This window comes from Ceratotherium simum, chromosome 39 (assembly GCF_057802395.1).
Source record: "Ceratotherium simum simum isolate JZ-2026a chromosome 39, ASM5780239v1, whole genome shotgun sequence".
Lineage (NCBI taxonomy): Eukaryota > Metazoa > Chordata > Mammalia > Perissodactyla > Rhinocerotidae > Ceratotherium > Ceratotherium simum.
The window spans coordinates 9,729,272-9,746,984 of NC_141938.1; the positions used below are offsets into that span (position 1 = coordinate 9,729,272).

The following is a 17,713-nucleotide window of genomic DNA, read 5'->3' on the forward strand; positions in this document are numbered from 1 at the left end:
CTGTGTCTGAAAAATAGAATATCTGCATAGAAACTACTGCATATATGCACCCAAATGGCTTCTATCAATATCCACCGTCTTTGAAAATGAATACAGAGAACATTTCAGAAAATTCCTTGCCCAGGCTGGGAGCACTCTGAGGAAATCTCAGTGTTACTCTAAGAAGCCGAGGACAGGCTGGGAGTGGGTCTCAGGAGAAAAGTGCCCTCAGGAGTTACCATCGAATGACAACATTGACGGGAGGGTGTCAGCAGTAACTGAACTCAGGATCTGGTGGTGTTTCAACCTGGTGCTCATCTTCTGGCTGTGGATTTATGGGCTAGTGATTCAGTACAGGGACCACTGTGTTCTTGGGGAAACCAGACCTGTGAAAGAGAGGGAATGATGGTTTCCTTAAACAGTGGTCTTGTAGTGGGAAAAATTTGGCCTGGAAGAGACAGTCATGTGCCTGGTGTAACCGGAAGGAGTTGCCTCTGCTTCAGCCAAAGCAGACAGCCCTTCCTCATAGACTCACTTTATCTCAGTGGGAGGAAGGAGGAGAAATCATGTAATGCTCTTCTGGATGTGAGATCTGTGATGGTAGAGACTGTGCTAGGAGGTTCTGAAAGGCCTCCCTGAGGGGACATTTGCTGTGACCAGAATGACAAGTGTAAGCACCCCTGCCTATGTCTGGGAACAGTTAGTGTGTCAGGGAGAAGGTTCCCTGGTGCAGAGACTCACGTGAAGAAGTGAGTTTCACCAGGGAAGGTCAGAAATGTGGCCAGTGTGGCTGGAGGGAGCCTAAGAAGAGAGAGGAGGGGAGAGAGGAGCAGAGAGAGGAGGGTGATCGGGCTGGATCCTGGGACATGGTAGACTGTGTTACTTTCTGTTCCTCTGTGACAACATGACTCCAAAACCTGCCACCTATAAAGTACAAATATTTAACATCTCACAAATTCTGTGAGCCAAGCCTCAGGCATCACTTAGCTGGGTGCTTCTGCCTCAAGGTCTCTGTGAAGCAGGGGCTGTGGTCTCAACAGGGCTCAACTGGGGGAGGATTCCCACCCAAGATCACTCACATGGGTTTTGTCAGGATCCGTTTGGACTCAGAGCCTGAGCTCCCGTCTGTCTGTTGGCTGGACACTCCCTCAGTTCTCTCCTAGGAGCCTCTACATAGTGCAACTGAAAACATCAGCACTTGCTCTCCCAGTTCCAGTGATTTGACAGAGAGAGAGGGAGAGAGGGAGAGAGGGAGGGAGAGAGGGAGATGGAAACAGAAGGAAGGAGATAAGGAGGGAACCCAAGAAAGTCAGTAAGCGGGAAGTGACAGAAGTTTTGTAATTAAAAATTGGAAGTGACATCCCATCACCTTGGCTGTGTTCTGTTGTTCAGAAGCCAGGTACTGATCACTTAGTGGTGACCCAAGGATGTGCACTCGAGGAGGCAGGGAGCATTGGGACCCTTGTGGAGGCTGCACACCACATAGGCCAACATGAGGCTCTTGGGACTGATTCTGAGTAAAACAGGGGACCGTAGAAGGGTTAACACCAGTGGATCACAATGTCTGAATTTCCTCTAATTTCAACCCCTAAAGGTGGAAACCTGAAAATGAGGCCCAGAGGGGCAGTGACTTTCCCAAGATGCCACACCTGGAACCCAGAGAGGCTCTGAGTGGTATTCCATGTGAAGTCCTACTCCTTCTTGTAGTTCCTCCATCTCTAAGTGTGTGCATTAGACACATGTGACACCAGCCCACAGGTGTTGTACGTATTATCACATGTACACCTGACGAGGTCCCTAGGAAGCTGTGTTTATCCCGATCTCCATTGTGCAGGTTGGGAGACTGGGCAGATCTTGAGAGGCACAGTGGCTTTTCCAGGACACGGAACTGGTAGGAAAAAAGAGGTCTGACCTCAGCTCTGTCTCCTCAAAGCTGGGCCCCTGGTTCCACTCCCAAGGAGCTGTGGGGAGGGTGGTGATGGATATTTGTGTACAGTGATGGAGATGACGTGGGCAAGGAGGGAGAGCAGCCAATAGCCTAGCGGGGGCTTTGGGTGGGTCCTATTGAAGGAAGGGCCCCAGGTAATAGAACCTTGGAGAAGTGACCTCACTTCCTTGGTGACTGCCCGCAACAGAACTTAGAACTCTGGTTACCAGGCACCCACACTGTAACCACAGCCTCCTGTCCAGCTCATTTGAGTGGAGACACTCGACACAGCAGGATGTTCTCGTGTTGTCCCGTGACTTTCCGAGGCTCCGGCCCCCGGAAAGCCAAGAATGGGAGCCTCCTTAGTGGCTTTAGACATTGGCTCAGCCCTCACCTCCAATGCCTGTGGCCCTTTGGCAGGAGGATCCATCAGGTAACAGCGTAGCCCAGGGAAGGCCACTCTAGGTCAGGCCACAGCTGTGATCCCAAAAGGACAACCCCACATCCCTTGACCCTCATTGTGTGTGTGTGTGTGGGAGGTGGAGTTAGGGAAGCTGGGGATGAGGAGGACCCAGCCTGGGCAGGAGCAGGAAGCTAGATGGTGGAAGTCTGGCGGTTTGTCATGTTCATACTCAAGATCTTGGCTGCAGGAGAGGAAGGTGAGTCCTGGGGACCAAGCTTCTCTATCCACATGTGAGTCCCAGGCCCTCGCAGTGTCCTTGCATTCCTTCCCTGGTGGAGTCTATGCAGATGCCCCTCTGCCTGATCTGTGGTGGGGTTTCCCCCTGTGGTGAAGTCCACGCAGGCCCCTGATACCTCCTGGCCTGACTGCTGGGCACTGTCTTTGCAGAGCTGCACCCAGGAGATGGTCGAGGAGCTGGTGGATGGTTTCCAGTTCGCCATCTCCCTGGAGAGGACACAGGTGCACCACTCCATCAATGACCACCGCTGGTCTGAGGTGAGTGTGTGTGCAGAGGGGTCTTCACACCCAGGAATCTGAGATGACCAAGGCAGTACTAGAATGCAGACTCAAATCTGAGTCTCCCCTGGGACTCCCCCAGCAGGGTTTTCTCACTAGAATGCCCCACAGTACCACACTCAAAGGAATCTGGTCCTCCACTCCTCCCCACAAGCTACTCAGGAGGGTAGAAAGTCACCTCAGTCCTCCTGGTGGTTCACTGTGATATCACTGACTGTATGTCCCTCCTCCTCTCCCCCACTGTGAGCATGAGTCCACTGTGAATTTAAATGAGGCCTGCAGGATGCGTGCCTTCCAGGTGGCATGATGGAGAAGCTGACAGAGTCCATGGCACCAGCTTTTCTGAGTAGGAACATCTCCAGCTTCACCACCTTCATGGTCAACTAATCAGCCTCAGACATATCCCACCGGGTCCTGGACCAGCTGTTTACTAGGTGAGTAGCCACTCCCTCCTCAGCACAGTGGAGACTCTGCCCACTGCCAGCTCTGTGTCTTGGGAAAGTACCCGCATGTCCCTGAGCCTCAGTTTGCTCCTCTGAAAAGTGGGGGGGGAGGGATAAATTTCATGGGGATCTTGTAGGGACTAATCAGATCAGACATGGTGGGTGCTTACCTGATTCCGGCCTCTGCAGAGAGGGCTGTGGACATGCTGTGGTTGTTCATGATTATTATTTCTCTCTTTCCCATGAAAAGTAGTCTGCCTCACCAATCTCTGGGATGTGGCCTTTCTGAGTTTGGAAAAACACATGGAAACCACCCTGTCAAAGAGTTGGAGATTCCATCCAGCTGGTCCTGGACCTTTTCCTTGGGGTAGCCAGTTAAGGATCTCTGGGGCAGCAGAGGGGCCCCAAGCCCACTCAGGTGTCTGGGATGGTTCTGTTGGACTTCATTCATACGACCATGTAGATTAAGCAGCAACTACCTGCAGCACTTTTGGAGACACTTAGTAAACTCAGTGAATGAAGCAGACACAATTGCTGGGCCTCAATTGTCGTCTGAGAGTCAGACAGTTACATTAGACATCATTCGCAGGTCCTGTCCTCCATCGTCCATCCCAAGGGATGCCCTCATAGCCTCCTTTACAGCTGGAGGCATCTTCCCTTATTCCACACAGGAGGGCAGAGCGCAGGACCGTCTAAAAAAGTAGGTGGTCTTTGGGTCCAGAAAGAGGATCTCCTGTCCCTACAGAACAAGCTGTGGGGGGAGAGTTGCGGGCTGTGGCTGGGGCGGGCCTGTCAGAACCCTGCATCTCACACATTTTTGATTCCCATGGGAAGGCTGAGGTATGGTGGCTTCCACTCCAGGCGGACAGGAGTCAAAAAGCTATGGATGGATGCCAGGACCCCTGGGAAGCAGAGGGGTGGCTTGGCTGAGTTGTCCCCAAGACACCCATTCCCACCACAAACCCATCTTAATCTGCCTCCCCTTCTCCACATCCACCTCTTCTGACCTCCACCTCCAGGCCCAAGACGGGAGGTGTGTGAGCAACCTGCTCACCAATCTGTCTCAGTGCTCAGTCCAGATGCAGAAGTGCATGGAGGGCTAGGCTGGGCTGTGTCCCCGCCCTTCGGGAAGAGAGTCACAACAGATTCTGTGTTCAACCTGCTGTATAAGCAGGCCTGCCACTGCCAGAACAGCCTCACAGGGGTTGGGGCTGTGATGGGCTTCCTCACTGGATGGGAAGTGGCAGGCATAGGTACCCAGTCCCAAACAAGGGTGCCTGGGGTGAGAATTGTGGAGGGAAAGCCTAGGCCTTTGACTCTGTTGCCCAATTGCCTCCCCCAGGGCCACCTCTTATCTGGTGGGAACCTGCCTGGACCCAGGGCAGGATTTCTGGGAGCCCCTGCACTTTCCCTGCTTCAGGATGAAGCTGGCCTCTCTGCATCTCAGCTTGCCTGGCTCGGAGCTCAAGGTCCGTGCTTACCTTCTCCAGGTCCAGCTGGAGCATCCACGGCCCATTGAGGCAGAGCTGGAAGGTGAGAGGATGGAGGTCTTGCAAGAAGATTTGCAGGGGGTTCATAGGCTGGGTGCCCTTAAAGCCAGTGGGGTCTTTGCTGGCTTTGACAGGCACAGGGGATGTCAGCTACTTGAGTGAAACTGTTTCTTTCTCCTGCCTCAGTACCATCTCCAGAGCTCCCTCCAGCTCCAGAGCCAGAGCAAGGGCCAGCTCCACGGCTAGATCCAGCTCCAGCTCTAGTTCCACCACCTGTGCTAGAGCTGGAGCCAGTGTCACCTCCATCAGTCCCTCCAGGGCCAGAGCCACCACCACCATCAGCTCCAGCCCCAGTGCCAGCTCCTGAGCTGGAGCCAGCTGGACCATTGGCTCCAGGGAGAATCCTCCCTCCACCTGGAGAGATAACAGCAGAGCCAGATCCAGCCCCAGAGCCCGCCGGCCCCTGGAACGTGACCACCAAGAACGTGCTGAGGGAGGAGAAGCCTGACTTCTTGGAGTTCCCTCCCCGGCTGGTGGCAGAGCAGTTGACACTGATGGATGTGGTGAGCAGCGGGGCTCTCAGGGCAGGTGGGGCCGGCCTTCCCTGTGCCATCAGCTGCCCCAGACCTGCCATGTCCTGATCCAGAATCCCATGATCTCGGTCCAACCTCTTGCTTCCCCACTTACCCTCATGTGACCTGAGCAGCCTTCTTAACTCCCAAGCCTTTGCTGTCCTCATGTGGACAGTAGGGGTGGACTCTGAGAGCAGCTGCCGTGCAGAGTGGCTGTGCAGTTGGATGAGGTGGAGCAGAGAGGAAGTTGGGTAGAGTCTGCGCTTTGGTGGGGGAGGGGAGCACACTGAAGCGCTGTCTCGTCCTTGGGTAGTTCACTCATTTGCCCAGGAGGCCTCAACAGCCTCAGCACTAATTAGGCACCTCATGTGTACATGATGACAAGGCAGACAAACAAAGCCCGTGGTTGTTGCTGCCTTGGGGGAATGTGCATCTGAAAGAGGAGTCAGACCCCAGGATGGTCAGAATGGGTGGAAGATGCCCCTAGAGATGGTCAAGCAGGAGCCGAGTTCTGGTGCTTGGAGGAAGTGAGACTGGGCGGCGAGCAAATGCCACTTCCCTGTGCCACAGTATCGGTTCCTGGGTCATCCTGTGCTGGGTGCCCTCAGGGGACACAGGCAACACCCAGGGACTCCCACAAGCCTCAGGCCACATTCTCAGCTTCCTGAGCTCCAGCTCTCACCACTGACCCGGCCTGGGACTGGGGGCTGCAGATGCTGAGCTGGGCTGTGGCAGGGCTGGGTGACACTCCCTGTCCTCCCCAGGAGCTCTTCAAGAAAGTGATGCCCCGCCACTTCCTGGACTCCATCTGGTCCCAGGGTGACAACAGGGGCAATGAGCACCTGGCACCCACCATCCATGCCACCATGACCCACTTTAACAGAGTGGTCGAATGTATCGTCACCACCTGCATTGGGGACCCAAGCATGACGGCCCAGGACAGGGCCAGGGTGGTGGAGCTCTGGATCCAGGTGGCCAAGGTAAGATGTGGGAGGCCCTGGGAGCCCCTCTCTGGAGTCGGGGGAACTGCCCCTTCTCCTTTCTCAGCTCTCATGTTTGAAGTCCGTGGTCTGAGCCTTTGCACAATCCTTAGGCTCCTCCTGCCAGGGCCTCGCTGACCTGACTCCAGGTCCCAGTGGTGGGAAGCCCACCCCTTCCTGGGTTCCTTTCTTGGCTTGAGCTAAAATCCTCCTCCCTGGGAGTGTTCCTCATCAGGTTCCAGCTGTGCCTTTCCCGGGTTCCCTGAGCCTCTGTCTCATCCAGGACAGGAGACGTCAATGAGGAGACAGCAGCCAGAGGAAGCAGGGCTCCAGCTCCCCCTCACAGCTCATTCTCTTCCCCTCCGCAGGAGTGCCAAGGCCTGAGGAAACTTTCTTCACTCCATGCAATCCTCTGGGCTCTGCAGAGCCCCTCCGTTCATCATTTAAAAAAGACATGGAGACGCGTGTCCAGGTGGGTAGGCCTCTCTCCATGCGTCACCACCTGGGTGGACCGGACACCCCCCACAGGGCTACCATTGCCTCTCAGTCAGCTGAGAGACAGCGAACCCTGGGGATAGGGTCTGACCTGGTTGGCAGGCTTGGAGTCTTTCTGGTAACTTAGGCTAGTGGTTCTGCTTCAGGAATCAGTTTCCCTAAGTGACAGATCAGGGCTTGAACCAAATTGAAGATTTTCAAGTGTTTGCAGCAACAGAACTCTGTGTCCATGTGAAATGAAGACTATTTAAAACATCTGCTGAGAAGATAAGAGAATGGAGGCCCCAGGTGACAACAGGAGAGCCCCCTCCCCAGTCCCAGAGACCTCAGGGCTCAGAGGACACAGTAAAAACGCTCATCCAGGCTGTCTGGATCCTCTGGATTTTCAAACAAAAGAGATTTACCCTTAAACCACCACAGAGTGTTTCTTTCCTGTTTTCCCGCCTCAGGAAGAATGCTCGAAAATTTAAAAACTTGATGAAAACGGACCAGCGGGAGAGCAGGAAGCTGCTCAAGGAGGTGAGTGGAGGCTGGAGATCTGGAAGGACGGGAGGTGAGGTGGGGAGGGACCAGGCAGGATGTGCTTTGGTAAGTTTTTCACTTAAGGTTCCCCGAGAAATAACGGTCTGTCTTGTCCAGCTGGACAGGAAGCGGGGGGTGTGAGCTGCAGGGGCAGGTGGGGACTGTTTGGGGCAGGAGGCCTTGGTCACGGGATACAGTGGTGTCGCCTGGACTGTTCCAAGAGGTGAGGAGCTGGCAGAATGAGCAGGTGTCTGGCTTCCATGTGGGCCCATCAGCTGGCCCTCATCTCCCTCCAGGCTGGTGGGTGGATGGAGTGGGTGGGGGTTCCTTTCTTCCTAAAGCAGCCCAGTCTGTCCTCAGGAAGCCAGGCCCCTGCTGCTCCTTCTGTCTTCACTGCAGCTCTCAGGGGAGGGCACCCTGCCTGCTCCAGGGATGGGCACTGTGCTGTCACACAGGCCAGGTGGACACAGGGGCTGCCCAGCCTTGGGACAAATGGTAGATCTGGGACAAAACTGTGTGCTTTCTGGGACTCTGCACTCTACCCTGATAGTGGTCACTGCTGACAAACCAGTGAGTCTCCCCCGGTACCTTGTTGACAAGGATACGCCCCAGATGGCAATGAGAAGTATCAGGGAACCTACAGATTCTTAATGGACCTTCCTGACAGGACATTAGAAGTTTCCAAGTAAAAAAGGATGCAAATGTCACCATCACCCAGTGCCCTGGTCACCCCGTACACTGTCACTCAGATGTGACACTAGGTTTCCCTTCCTGAGTGAATGAAGGAGGAGTTCTGTGCAGGGACCATCCTGAGAGGATCCTAGGGAGCTGAGGCCTTTGGCTTGGCTTCAGGTCCAGCCTGGAGTCAGAAAACCCCAGGGGGCTGGGACAGGCAGAAGCCACTTGGACAGGCCCCCTGAGACATCGTGTCCCTCCCTATCCATGGCTCAGCCTGACTGAGGGCTTGGACACACCCTGAGAGTCCAGAGGACAGAACCTTGGTCAGAGGTGTGTCTGGAGGAGGAGTGAAGGCCGGGGGCCAGGGCCTCTGGCTGGGAGGGGGAGCGGTCTCTCCTCTGTGGGCCCCTGAGCAAGTCACTGCCCCTCTGTGGGCCTCGGTCTCCTCATCTGGGAAATGGAGGGAGATGATCTGTGGTGCAGGCCTCACAGGGGTGATGAGGTACAAGGCGGAGAGGGATGTGCAGGAGCTTTGTGCTCCTCCTCCTCGAGGGGGGAGGGGACAGCACTGGTGACAGTCAGATGACACTCAGTTCTCAGGGGACCCTGGGAGGCAGGGAGAGTTCTCCTCACACTTTCAGATGAGGAGAGAGGCTTAGGGGCCTGGGCAGGCCTGAGGGCACAGAGGAAGGAGTGTGGGAGCTGGGATTGATCTAGAATCAGAGCACTCTGGAATGGGAGCAGCCATAGACACCAGATGTCCAGGGTCCAGGATCACAGGCCTGGGAGACACGGGGAAGGGAGCATGGCCTCCCTGAGCCTGTCCTTGACCCTGCAGGAGGTGACCTCTGTGAGGGCCACCCTGGAGATGGACCCCCAGGGAGCCCAGGAGAGGCAGCAGCAGCAGGTGAGGGGGCCTGAGGGGGAGGGTCCAGGTGTCAGAGGATGGGGCTCCCTGCTCACGGCTGGAGGCCTCCACCAAGAGAGGGGCCCCTCCTCCTCCAGCCCAGCTCCTGGAGCCCCAGAGCCTGAAATGCCTGCCTTGGAAGTGACCAGCAGGAGGCCTGGAAGGGCTGGGCCCAGGATGGGTTAGGGAGGGGAGGGGCAGGGACCACACACCCTGGGATTTGCCAAAAGCCGCCCCTGGGAGGTGACTGCGGAAGTTGGGTGGTCCTGGAGGGGGCAACTGGGGGGAGGCTGCTGAGGGTTCTAGGCTGCTCTCTGTGGGAGCCTGTGGTGGGCAGGAGGCTGGGGTGAAGTGATTTGAGAGAGGGTCCATGGGTACAGCTGAGAGCTGGGACTCATCACCACTCCCACCCTTATGGCACAGGGTCTCGTCCCCTTCCTGGGCACGTTCCTCAATCACCTGAAGCTGCTGGACATTGGGATGGAGGATGATCTGGAAGTGAGTGAGCCTGGAGGTGGGGCCAGGGAGCAGGATCCTGAGGTTTGGCAGGCAAGAACCTTGCACTGGGCCCTGAGCTCTCAGTACCTGGCAAACCTCCTCTCATGAGAGCCCCACGGCCACCCCTGGGAGCTGGGAAGTCAGGCCCATCTTAGCGATGCGTGAACAGAGGCTCCGCGTAAGCCCCCCATCCAGGCTCCCCGGACTGGGGAAGCTCAGAGCTGCCTGCCTGCAGAGCTGCAGGAGGCTGTGTCTGAGTTGGACTCAGCCTCCCCCTCAGGCCCTACCCATGGTGGAGTGCCATCAGCCCCTGCAAGTCAGGAAGCACATCTGTGGTCCAGCTGTCCCTTCCCGCCTGAGGCCTCAGTCTCCCTGTTTGTCATCAGAAAGGGGTGGGCCACAAGGTCTCTGGCCTCAGCTCCCCTGTCCCTCCTGCTCTGGAGCCCAGAGCCTGGCCCAGTGTCAAGTTCTCTTTGTGGAAGGTCTGCCCTCTGCTGGGCCCTGACATTCCTGCAGCCTGAGAAGGGGTGAGATAAGGGCTGGTTATGGGCTTAGGGGGAGGTTACTGATGGACATTGGCTGTCTCCCTTCCAGGGAAATCTGGTGAACTTCCAAAAATGGCGTGAGGTGAGCTGCTGTGGGGAGGGTGGGGAAGTGGAAATCCCAGATCTCCCGTGGCAAGATGTTACATGTACTCATCCCTCGGGTCTTACATTTATTGGGAGAGTCAGATCCACAAAGCTGGGGATCCCATCACGTTGGCGGGTGCGGGAGGGGCTGGCATCAAGGACACCTTCCTGGATGAGGAACTAATTCAAGCCAACTGTGAGGACAGGCAAGTCCTGAATGGAGTGGGAAGGAAGGAGGGGTCCCGAGTGAGCACAGACCCCAGACCAGATCCTCACTCCGCCCAAGTCCCTGGCAGCGTTTCCCACCCAAGCCCTGTCTGCATCCTGTCCTTCCTCCCAGAAACACACACTCATCCGGAGGATCCAGCTGCTCCAGCAGGCTGCAAATGCATATTACCTGGAGCCCGACGAGCGATTTGGGGCCTGGTTCCAGGCCATGGAGCCCATCAGTGTCCATGAGAGGTGAGGGGACAGGAGTTGGGTGAGGGCAGGGCAGACTCTCTCGGATGGCCGGCTCCAGAGCCTGTGGCCTGGCTCGCTGATCAGCCACAGAACTCGTAGCGTGGTGACCCATGGGGCACTGGGACTCAGCTGCTGGCAGGCTCTGGGAGGGGCACCTGAGGTGTGGCACCTGGTAGCTCACAGGTCCACTCTGTTCTGTAGCTACTGGGTCTCCTGCCAGCTGGAGCCCGCACACCAGAAGGCGAGCAAAATACGGTGCTTCAAGAGAAAGAGGAACCGGACATCCTCCAGTTTAGGGCCGAGTGAGTGTTGGGACCAGCAGCGACTGAATCCAGGGGCTCAGTATATCTTCGGGCTAAGCATGGGCCTGGATCCCAGCTCCACTTCTGCCGAGGCCTGGGGCGGCCGCTCCCCTCTCCTCTCTGGGATTCAGTTGCATCCTCTGAAATGGGTGATTCTCAATGATGCCTCCCGCATCAGGGACAAATGGGGTGCTGTTGATGGACTGAGCACTCGGCACAGGGTTTGGATCAGAGTGCAGGGGGGCAGGGAGGTGTGCCATGAATCTCAGAGAGGCACCCCAAAATAGTCTGTTTCTTCTATTCAGCTGCCACGTCCATGGCAAGGAGCCGTCACACTCTGGAGACCACAAGTGCAGCTCCTCCTGACCAACAGGGACACTGGGGCCCTCGGGGTGCACTGGGCCAGCTCTTCCCCCCTGAGTGAAGGAGGACATCCTAAGACTTTCCCTGGTTTCCCCTAAAGCCCCAGAGGGAGGGCACGACCCCCTCCAACTCCCTGACATCTCCACCCCAGCGACTGTTAACCCATTGGGGAGGAGCAATATTATTTCTTTGATAGTAAATGGTAGATTTGACTCTTTCGTTATATCCTGCTTCTGTCACAGCCTGGGTGTTGTGGTGTGGTTCTTTGACTGCTTATGCTCATGTAAACGAGACACAGAATCTCACATTCCATCTTGAAATAAGAACTCGTGTATGGTCACAGCTTATTGTATGTGGCAGAAGGGAGGGGGGAGGACCAGTCTCCTCCCTGGCTACCTAATGACACCCTCAAGTCCCCCTTCCTCAGAGCACAGGTGCATTTCAGTGTGGTTCACCTGGGCCCTCAGATTTCCCTGGATTTAGAGGCTGGAGGGACTTTCCCAGGCAGAGCAACAACCAGTGACATGTGGGTGTCTTTCAAATAGCACTTGCCAGGACCATTTCCTTCCCCAGGACAGTGGCTGTCTTTCTACAGCTTTTGAAGAAGAAGGAATGTTTTCTGCTTCTCTTGTTGAGGTTTCTTTTGGTCAAATATTGGAACTTGCAGTTTTCTAATCAGTCTCTGGATTTGCATCAACACGAAATGAGGAAAAAATGTAAAAAGATAAAAGTTTATTTGTGGAAATGACAAAGCCAGAGGAAGACCATGTGCAGATGGACGAAGGACTGACAGGACATCCCCATCAGGCTGCCTCTAGGGCTCCCTGTTCACCCTTTGCCTAGATTGGAATCCTCCTGGGATCCTGGCCCATGACCTTGGAAGTCCTTTTCCCGCTTGTTTCATATCCAGAGGGAAAGATTCACGATGCAGCTTTTAAACCTACAACAGGACTTTGTTCCATAAACCTCACCGCTCCCTGTGAACTAGGATTTCCAGCATCCCCGCACTTCCTTATATGATTCCTTTCGGGCAGAAATTCCCTAGAACTCCCCCAGCCTTTCTGTCTGGTACATCGTGGCCATTTCTCCCTGGCTGGACCTGATGGATCACGGTTGAGCTCTGGTTTGCCAGGATAATGGACCTTAATCCTGGCCACTGAATGACTCCCACTCTCCCTTGCTGCTCAGGGTGACATCTGGGCCCGTATGGTTCTGAGGTCCATGGTCTCAGACAATCACTAGTTTACCCACTCAGTCGTGTTTTTACTGACTTGTCCTAAAGGGGCAGCTGGGCCTGAGCCTATAGAGCAGGTAGCCCCTGCCAGGGCACTGCCATCCAGGAAAGAAAGAATTCACACATCGGTGTAGACACATAAACACACACGTATTTCCCACCAAAACCCCAAGATGCATGAACTACAGAGATGAAAAGTGACTTCAGAAACATCAACCAGTTGCAAAAGAAGGGTTTTATTAAAATCCTGACTCAAATAAAATGTAAAACCAGGAAATAACCTTGAGAAAACTGGGAGACTTTGGATACTGACCAGATAGTTGATTACAGGAAAGATATTTTTATTTTTGTGTGTGATAACGTTATTGTGTTTGTGTTCCAAAAATCTCTCATCTGTAAGAGAAACTGAAATATTTACAGCTGAAATGATGAGCTCTCAGCCATCTCAGCTGGTTAATTCTTGGGGTGTTGGTGTGAGGATAAACAAAGCCAGACGGTATAAGAGTTGATAAGCTTTCAAGCAAGTGACAGGTTCACAGAGGTTGATTTTTCTCTACTCTGAGATTTCGAGATTTTTGAAAACCTTCAGAACACAATTTTGATAAAAATAGTGTACTCCCTGTTCACATTACAATGTTACAAATTAAAACATTGCAAATATAAAGGAATCTTTCTCCTTCCTGACCTAAGGAAGCTCTCTCTCAGTCTGGCTTCTGTGAATGACCTGATGATGCCACCAATTATTCATTTATCACATGTTCGTTGAGTAATTCCTATGTGCTCTGTGCTGTGTGCAAGATGAACCCATTTCCACGACTCTGGATCTAGTGTGGGAAGGAAGGCAATGAGCCTGCTGCCAAGGTTCTCTAAGTGGAAAATAATGCCCCGAGGGGGTATGCTCATTCTTGAGATTCCAAAATCAAAGCTACACAAGTTTGCCAGGTAACAGATAAGAAATACTTAATTCATGGTATAGAAATCATCTATGTCTGAATTAATATGTGACAAAGAATAGAAAGACTGATGGGTTTTATGTTAAAATTAGATGCAAAATCATAGTGCTAGCCCCTGGCCTAGTGGTTAAGTTTGGCATGCTCTGCTTTGGTGGCCCAGGTTCAGTTCCTAGGTGTGGACCTGCAACACTCATTAGCAGCCATGCTATGGCGGTGACCCACATACAAAGTAGAGGAAGATTGACAACAAATGTTAGATCAGGGTGAATCTTCCTCAGCAAAAAAAAAAGAAAAAGAAAAAATATTACATGCAAAATCAGAAAAATTTATGGAATCAGATTTAATATATCTTAAAAGATAAATCTCATTCAAGTAGGTATCATCTCTTCATTGAGTACAAGAAAAAACAAATGTAAGTTCAAAACACTAATTTCTCAGCATCAATTATCCTATCAGTTTTAATACAAAAAGGAAGAAAAATCATGGTAAATAAAAATTGAGGTTACCATGAAATGTAAAGATCATGATGGACGTTACAAAGAGATGGTGTGAGAGTCAAGCCTGTCTCATGGGGAATTTCTCAACCACACCACTCTCCTTTTCTTCAGCACCGATGTTGCTTTCCTCACTGTGTTTTCAGGGTGCCTTTCTTTGCTCCCTACTCTCTCTGCCTCCCTAGCAATCTCATCTGTCCTCGAGGCCACAGTCAGTCTCTCCCACGCTTTTCTTCACTTTCTGTGTCTGTCTCCTGATATCTCCAGAAGATGCCTGTTGCCTGCAGAGGAGCTATGAGAAACCCAGACCCATTCCTGGACTCATCTCTGCCCAAAGTGGACCTAGCCAGGGTTGGGCTCATGGCAGGTGTGCAGACCCCTCAGCTCCAGCCATGGCCCAGGGATTCACCTGGAAACACCCAGTGCAACAATTTTTAAGGTATTTGTGAATCCAAAGGACTTAAGAGTTCTCCTTCACTGCTGCAGGCCTGGAGTCCCTGCAGTCTACTGTATCCACAGACTTGCTGGGGCTTCTCCAAGGTCTCCTCCCACTGACTGCACCTGACCTCACCGCCAGGATGGGAAGTTATTCCAGTAACTGGCCTCTGGAATATGCAGCTGCTCAGCCTTCAGGCTATATAGAACCTCAATTTTTCTGCTTAGTTTTAGTTTCATGGTCTTACTGTTTCCACTATGAAGTTGGGGCATATTTTTTGAGCTTTCTCTTTAAAAACAAAATAAAATGCAAAATTTAAACAAAGTGGAGGATGAAGACTACCATCCATGGAGAATATTCTCAGCTCATCCTGGTCTTCCACCCTCCCTTCTCCCTAGAGAAATGTGTCTCAAATCACACTGTGCATCACAATCGTCTGAAGGGTTTTTAAAACTCAGAGTGCTGGACCTCAACCCAAGTAGGTCTGGGGAAGGAATGGAGAATTTTCATTCCTAAGAGGTTTCCAGGTGATGATGATGCTGCTGGTACAGGCACGACATGTTGAGAATGGGATTCAGTGACACCATCAAGCTGATATGACTTAAGGACAGAAAGCTCAAAGTCATTATCAGTGCAAATCCTGACCAACTGCCCTCCACCACCTTGCTTCAGGATGTTACTCTCTCCCTTCTCTGTCATTGTCAACTACACACATGCTGGTACCTCGCAACCCACTGTTATTGGGACACAGGGATCCAAGGACTCCATAGCTCCTTTTAGTGTCCCATCTCTAATGAAATCATTCAGTATTCCACACTTAGATATTCACTTTCACACCCAGATCCTGTCTTCACCTCAGTCTCCTGCTCACAAATCAGTAACTCAGAAACACCACATTCCCACCACAAATTTCCACATTTCCAGTTTTTACACAAAAAACTCCACTCAACCATTCTTCAAGAAAATAGATTACTCTAGTAAGAGTATCTTCACAAGGCGCTCTTCCTTCTCTCCTTCTACTCTTCCCTAGTAATCTTAGAATCCGTGGCCCATCAATGCAATCATCCTCTGACCATGCTCCCAGATTCGCTACTCCCATCATACCTGCCCTACAAGCCTCTGACTTTGGATGATTACAAATAACTGCCATGCCATGTTGACACCTGCATTGAGGATCACTGCTGAAGAGAGAGCACATGAGGAGCCTGGGGGTCCCAACAGAGAATCAACAGCAACCAATGGGCCTCCATGCATTCTCTAATGCTTTCTGAATGCTCTGTTAACTTCCTTCCATTTCTTTAGTTCCATAAAACTGTTTTCTCCTGACCTACTTCATATTTCACAGATAAATTGTTAACCACCAGAAGAGAACTATTTTACTCTCTAGTCATCAGATCTACAAATATTCCTCATAATGAATTCATTTATCACAACTTTTCTATTGTTATATCCAAATAAATTTCTTTCTCAGCTTAAACCCTTCTGATTTTGATGTCATCCTCCCATTTCAGTGACCTTATGCCTTCAATAGTCACAGTATTTTCAATCACTTCCCTACTGGGATCATCCCACATGTTTCAAATATGCACAATGCTCTACCATCTACAAACAAATCCCTCATCCAGCATTTCTAATACTCCTCACCCTCCATGCCCTTCCTCTCCTCCTCCTGCCAGGGACGCATCATGAAAAGTTCACATACATCCCAATGCCTCTGTTTCCACAGTGCCTACGAGATCCCATATCCCCATTCTGTGGATGCTTCTCTTGCTAAGCTCACAGGTCACGTCTCTTACCAATCCATGGTGGACTTTTCATTATTTGTCTGACATGCCCTGCAGTAGCATGTGACATTGTGGACTTCAACTTCCTTTTAAAAGACTGTTCGTACTTGGGATCCACCAGTGCTACACTATCCAGCTCTTGCTTGTCCAAACTTCCCGAGCCACTTCCTGGCTTCTCTTTATGACCAACCCACAATGACTGATGCTTCCCAGAACTCAGCCGTGACATGTGTTCTCCATCTGCACCCTCAGCTGGGCAATTTCATCCATTCCCTGGCTTCAAATACCACTAATGAACCAAAAATGTCCAAAGAATCAGCATAGATCTGACTCTGACCCCCAGACCCAAATATCCATCTGCGCCCTCACCACATGAATGATATCAATTACTCAACTCACAGTGAATGGGGTTCCAAGTTGAAGGAACTACTTCCCCAAATAATTCACTTCTCTCTCAGTGTCCCCAAACTCACTTGTTTATGTTAATACCCGTTTCTAACCCTGAGTGTCATTCTGGACACCCTGCCACCCAACACTCATATCAATGAACCATCTGTCCACCCTCCTGAATCCTATTACAGATTCTCCAGTTTTGAATTTGAATTATTTCTGATCACTTTTCAGATCTCACACAAATATCATTTCAACACAGTGAACTCTCCTGCTCTAGCAACCTAAATTACAAAACTCCATTTTTCTTCTTTGTTGGTATTCTTTTGTATTTTACTTATATGGAAATTATCTATTTCTTTCAATATTTAGTTCTTTCTCAACTAAATTGGATACTTCATGAAGACAAAACTAACGTGGAGTTTTCAAATGTTTCCCACCACAGTGTTCACATATGGCTTTGCACACAAAAATGGCTCAGATATATTATTTGTATAATATTTATTTTATATTTATATACATATAAATTTCAAACATTAAAACTTTACTTCCTGAAATATTTTAAGTCCATCCATTTAACTACACGTAGGCAAAGATACCATCTTTTGCATGGCATACTGCAATAAATTAGCAAGTACAGTGTAGGATTCCAAATAATTTCTCCCTATAATCTGTTCATGAGATTATAGTCACAATGATCTGTTTAAAATTCAAAACTGATCAGTTAATCTTAACTTTTAAATCCTGCATTTCTGTCTTCAGCAGATATTTTTCCTCCTGTCATCATAATTATTAATACTACATTTTCATTCACCAGTATGTTCCAGTTTGGAGGGAAAACTATTTGGTCATTCTGTTTACAGAGCACCTACTAGGTGCAAAACTCTTGTATAAAATCTGTGATCCAGAAATAAACTAGACAGACTCACTGCCCCTGTTTGACTTAGTCTTTTCTTGTGTGTGTGTGAGGAAGACCAGCCCTGAGCTAACATCTATTGCCAATCCTCCTCCTTTTTTTCCCTTTTTCTCCCCAAAGCCCCAGTAGACAGTTGTATGTCATAGTTGCACATCCTTCTAGTTGCTGTATGTGGGACGCCGCCTCAGCATGGCTGGACAAGCAGTGCATCAGTGCGTGCCTGGGATCGGAACCAGGGCCGCCAGTAGTGGAGCGCACACACTTAACCGCCCCTTGACTT

The 17,713-nt window shown here is 51.4% G+C and overlaps 1 protein-coding gene and 1 long non-coding RNA gene across 2 annotated transcripts in view; both read left to right on the plus strand.

Moving 5' to 3' along the window:
- Positions 1 to 11,448, plus strand: part of LOC147912154 (uncharacterized) — a 199,621-nt gene extending 188,173 nt beyond the window's left edge. The window contains exon 3 of the long non-coding RNA XR_015550270.1: positions 11,169 to 11,448. This is a non-coding gene — a long non-coding RNA (uncharacterized LOC147912154). The remainder of the gene's footprint in view (positions 1 to 11,168) is intronic.
- On the plus strand, positions 2,467 to 11,150 carry LOC147912158 (ral guanine nucleotide dissociation stimulator-like). Its single transcript, XM_087425266.1, has 13 exons — positions 2,467 to 2,565; positions 2,757 to 2,864; positions 4,348 to 4,361; positions 4,671 to 4,861; positions 5,005 to 5,381; positions 6,155 to 6,370; positions 6,739 to 6,842; positions 7,315 to 7,384; positions 8,904 to 8,972; positions 9,396 to 9,470; positions 10,065 to 10,097; positions 10,440 to 10,561; positions 10,763 to 11,150. Exons 1-13 carry the CDS (start codon positions 2,467 to 2,469, stop codon positions 11,148 to 11,150), a joined length of 1,866 nt encoding a protein of 621 aa, XP_087281392.1.
- Positions 11,449 to 17,713: the final 6,265 nt, after the last annotated feature.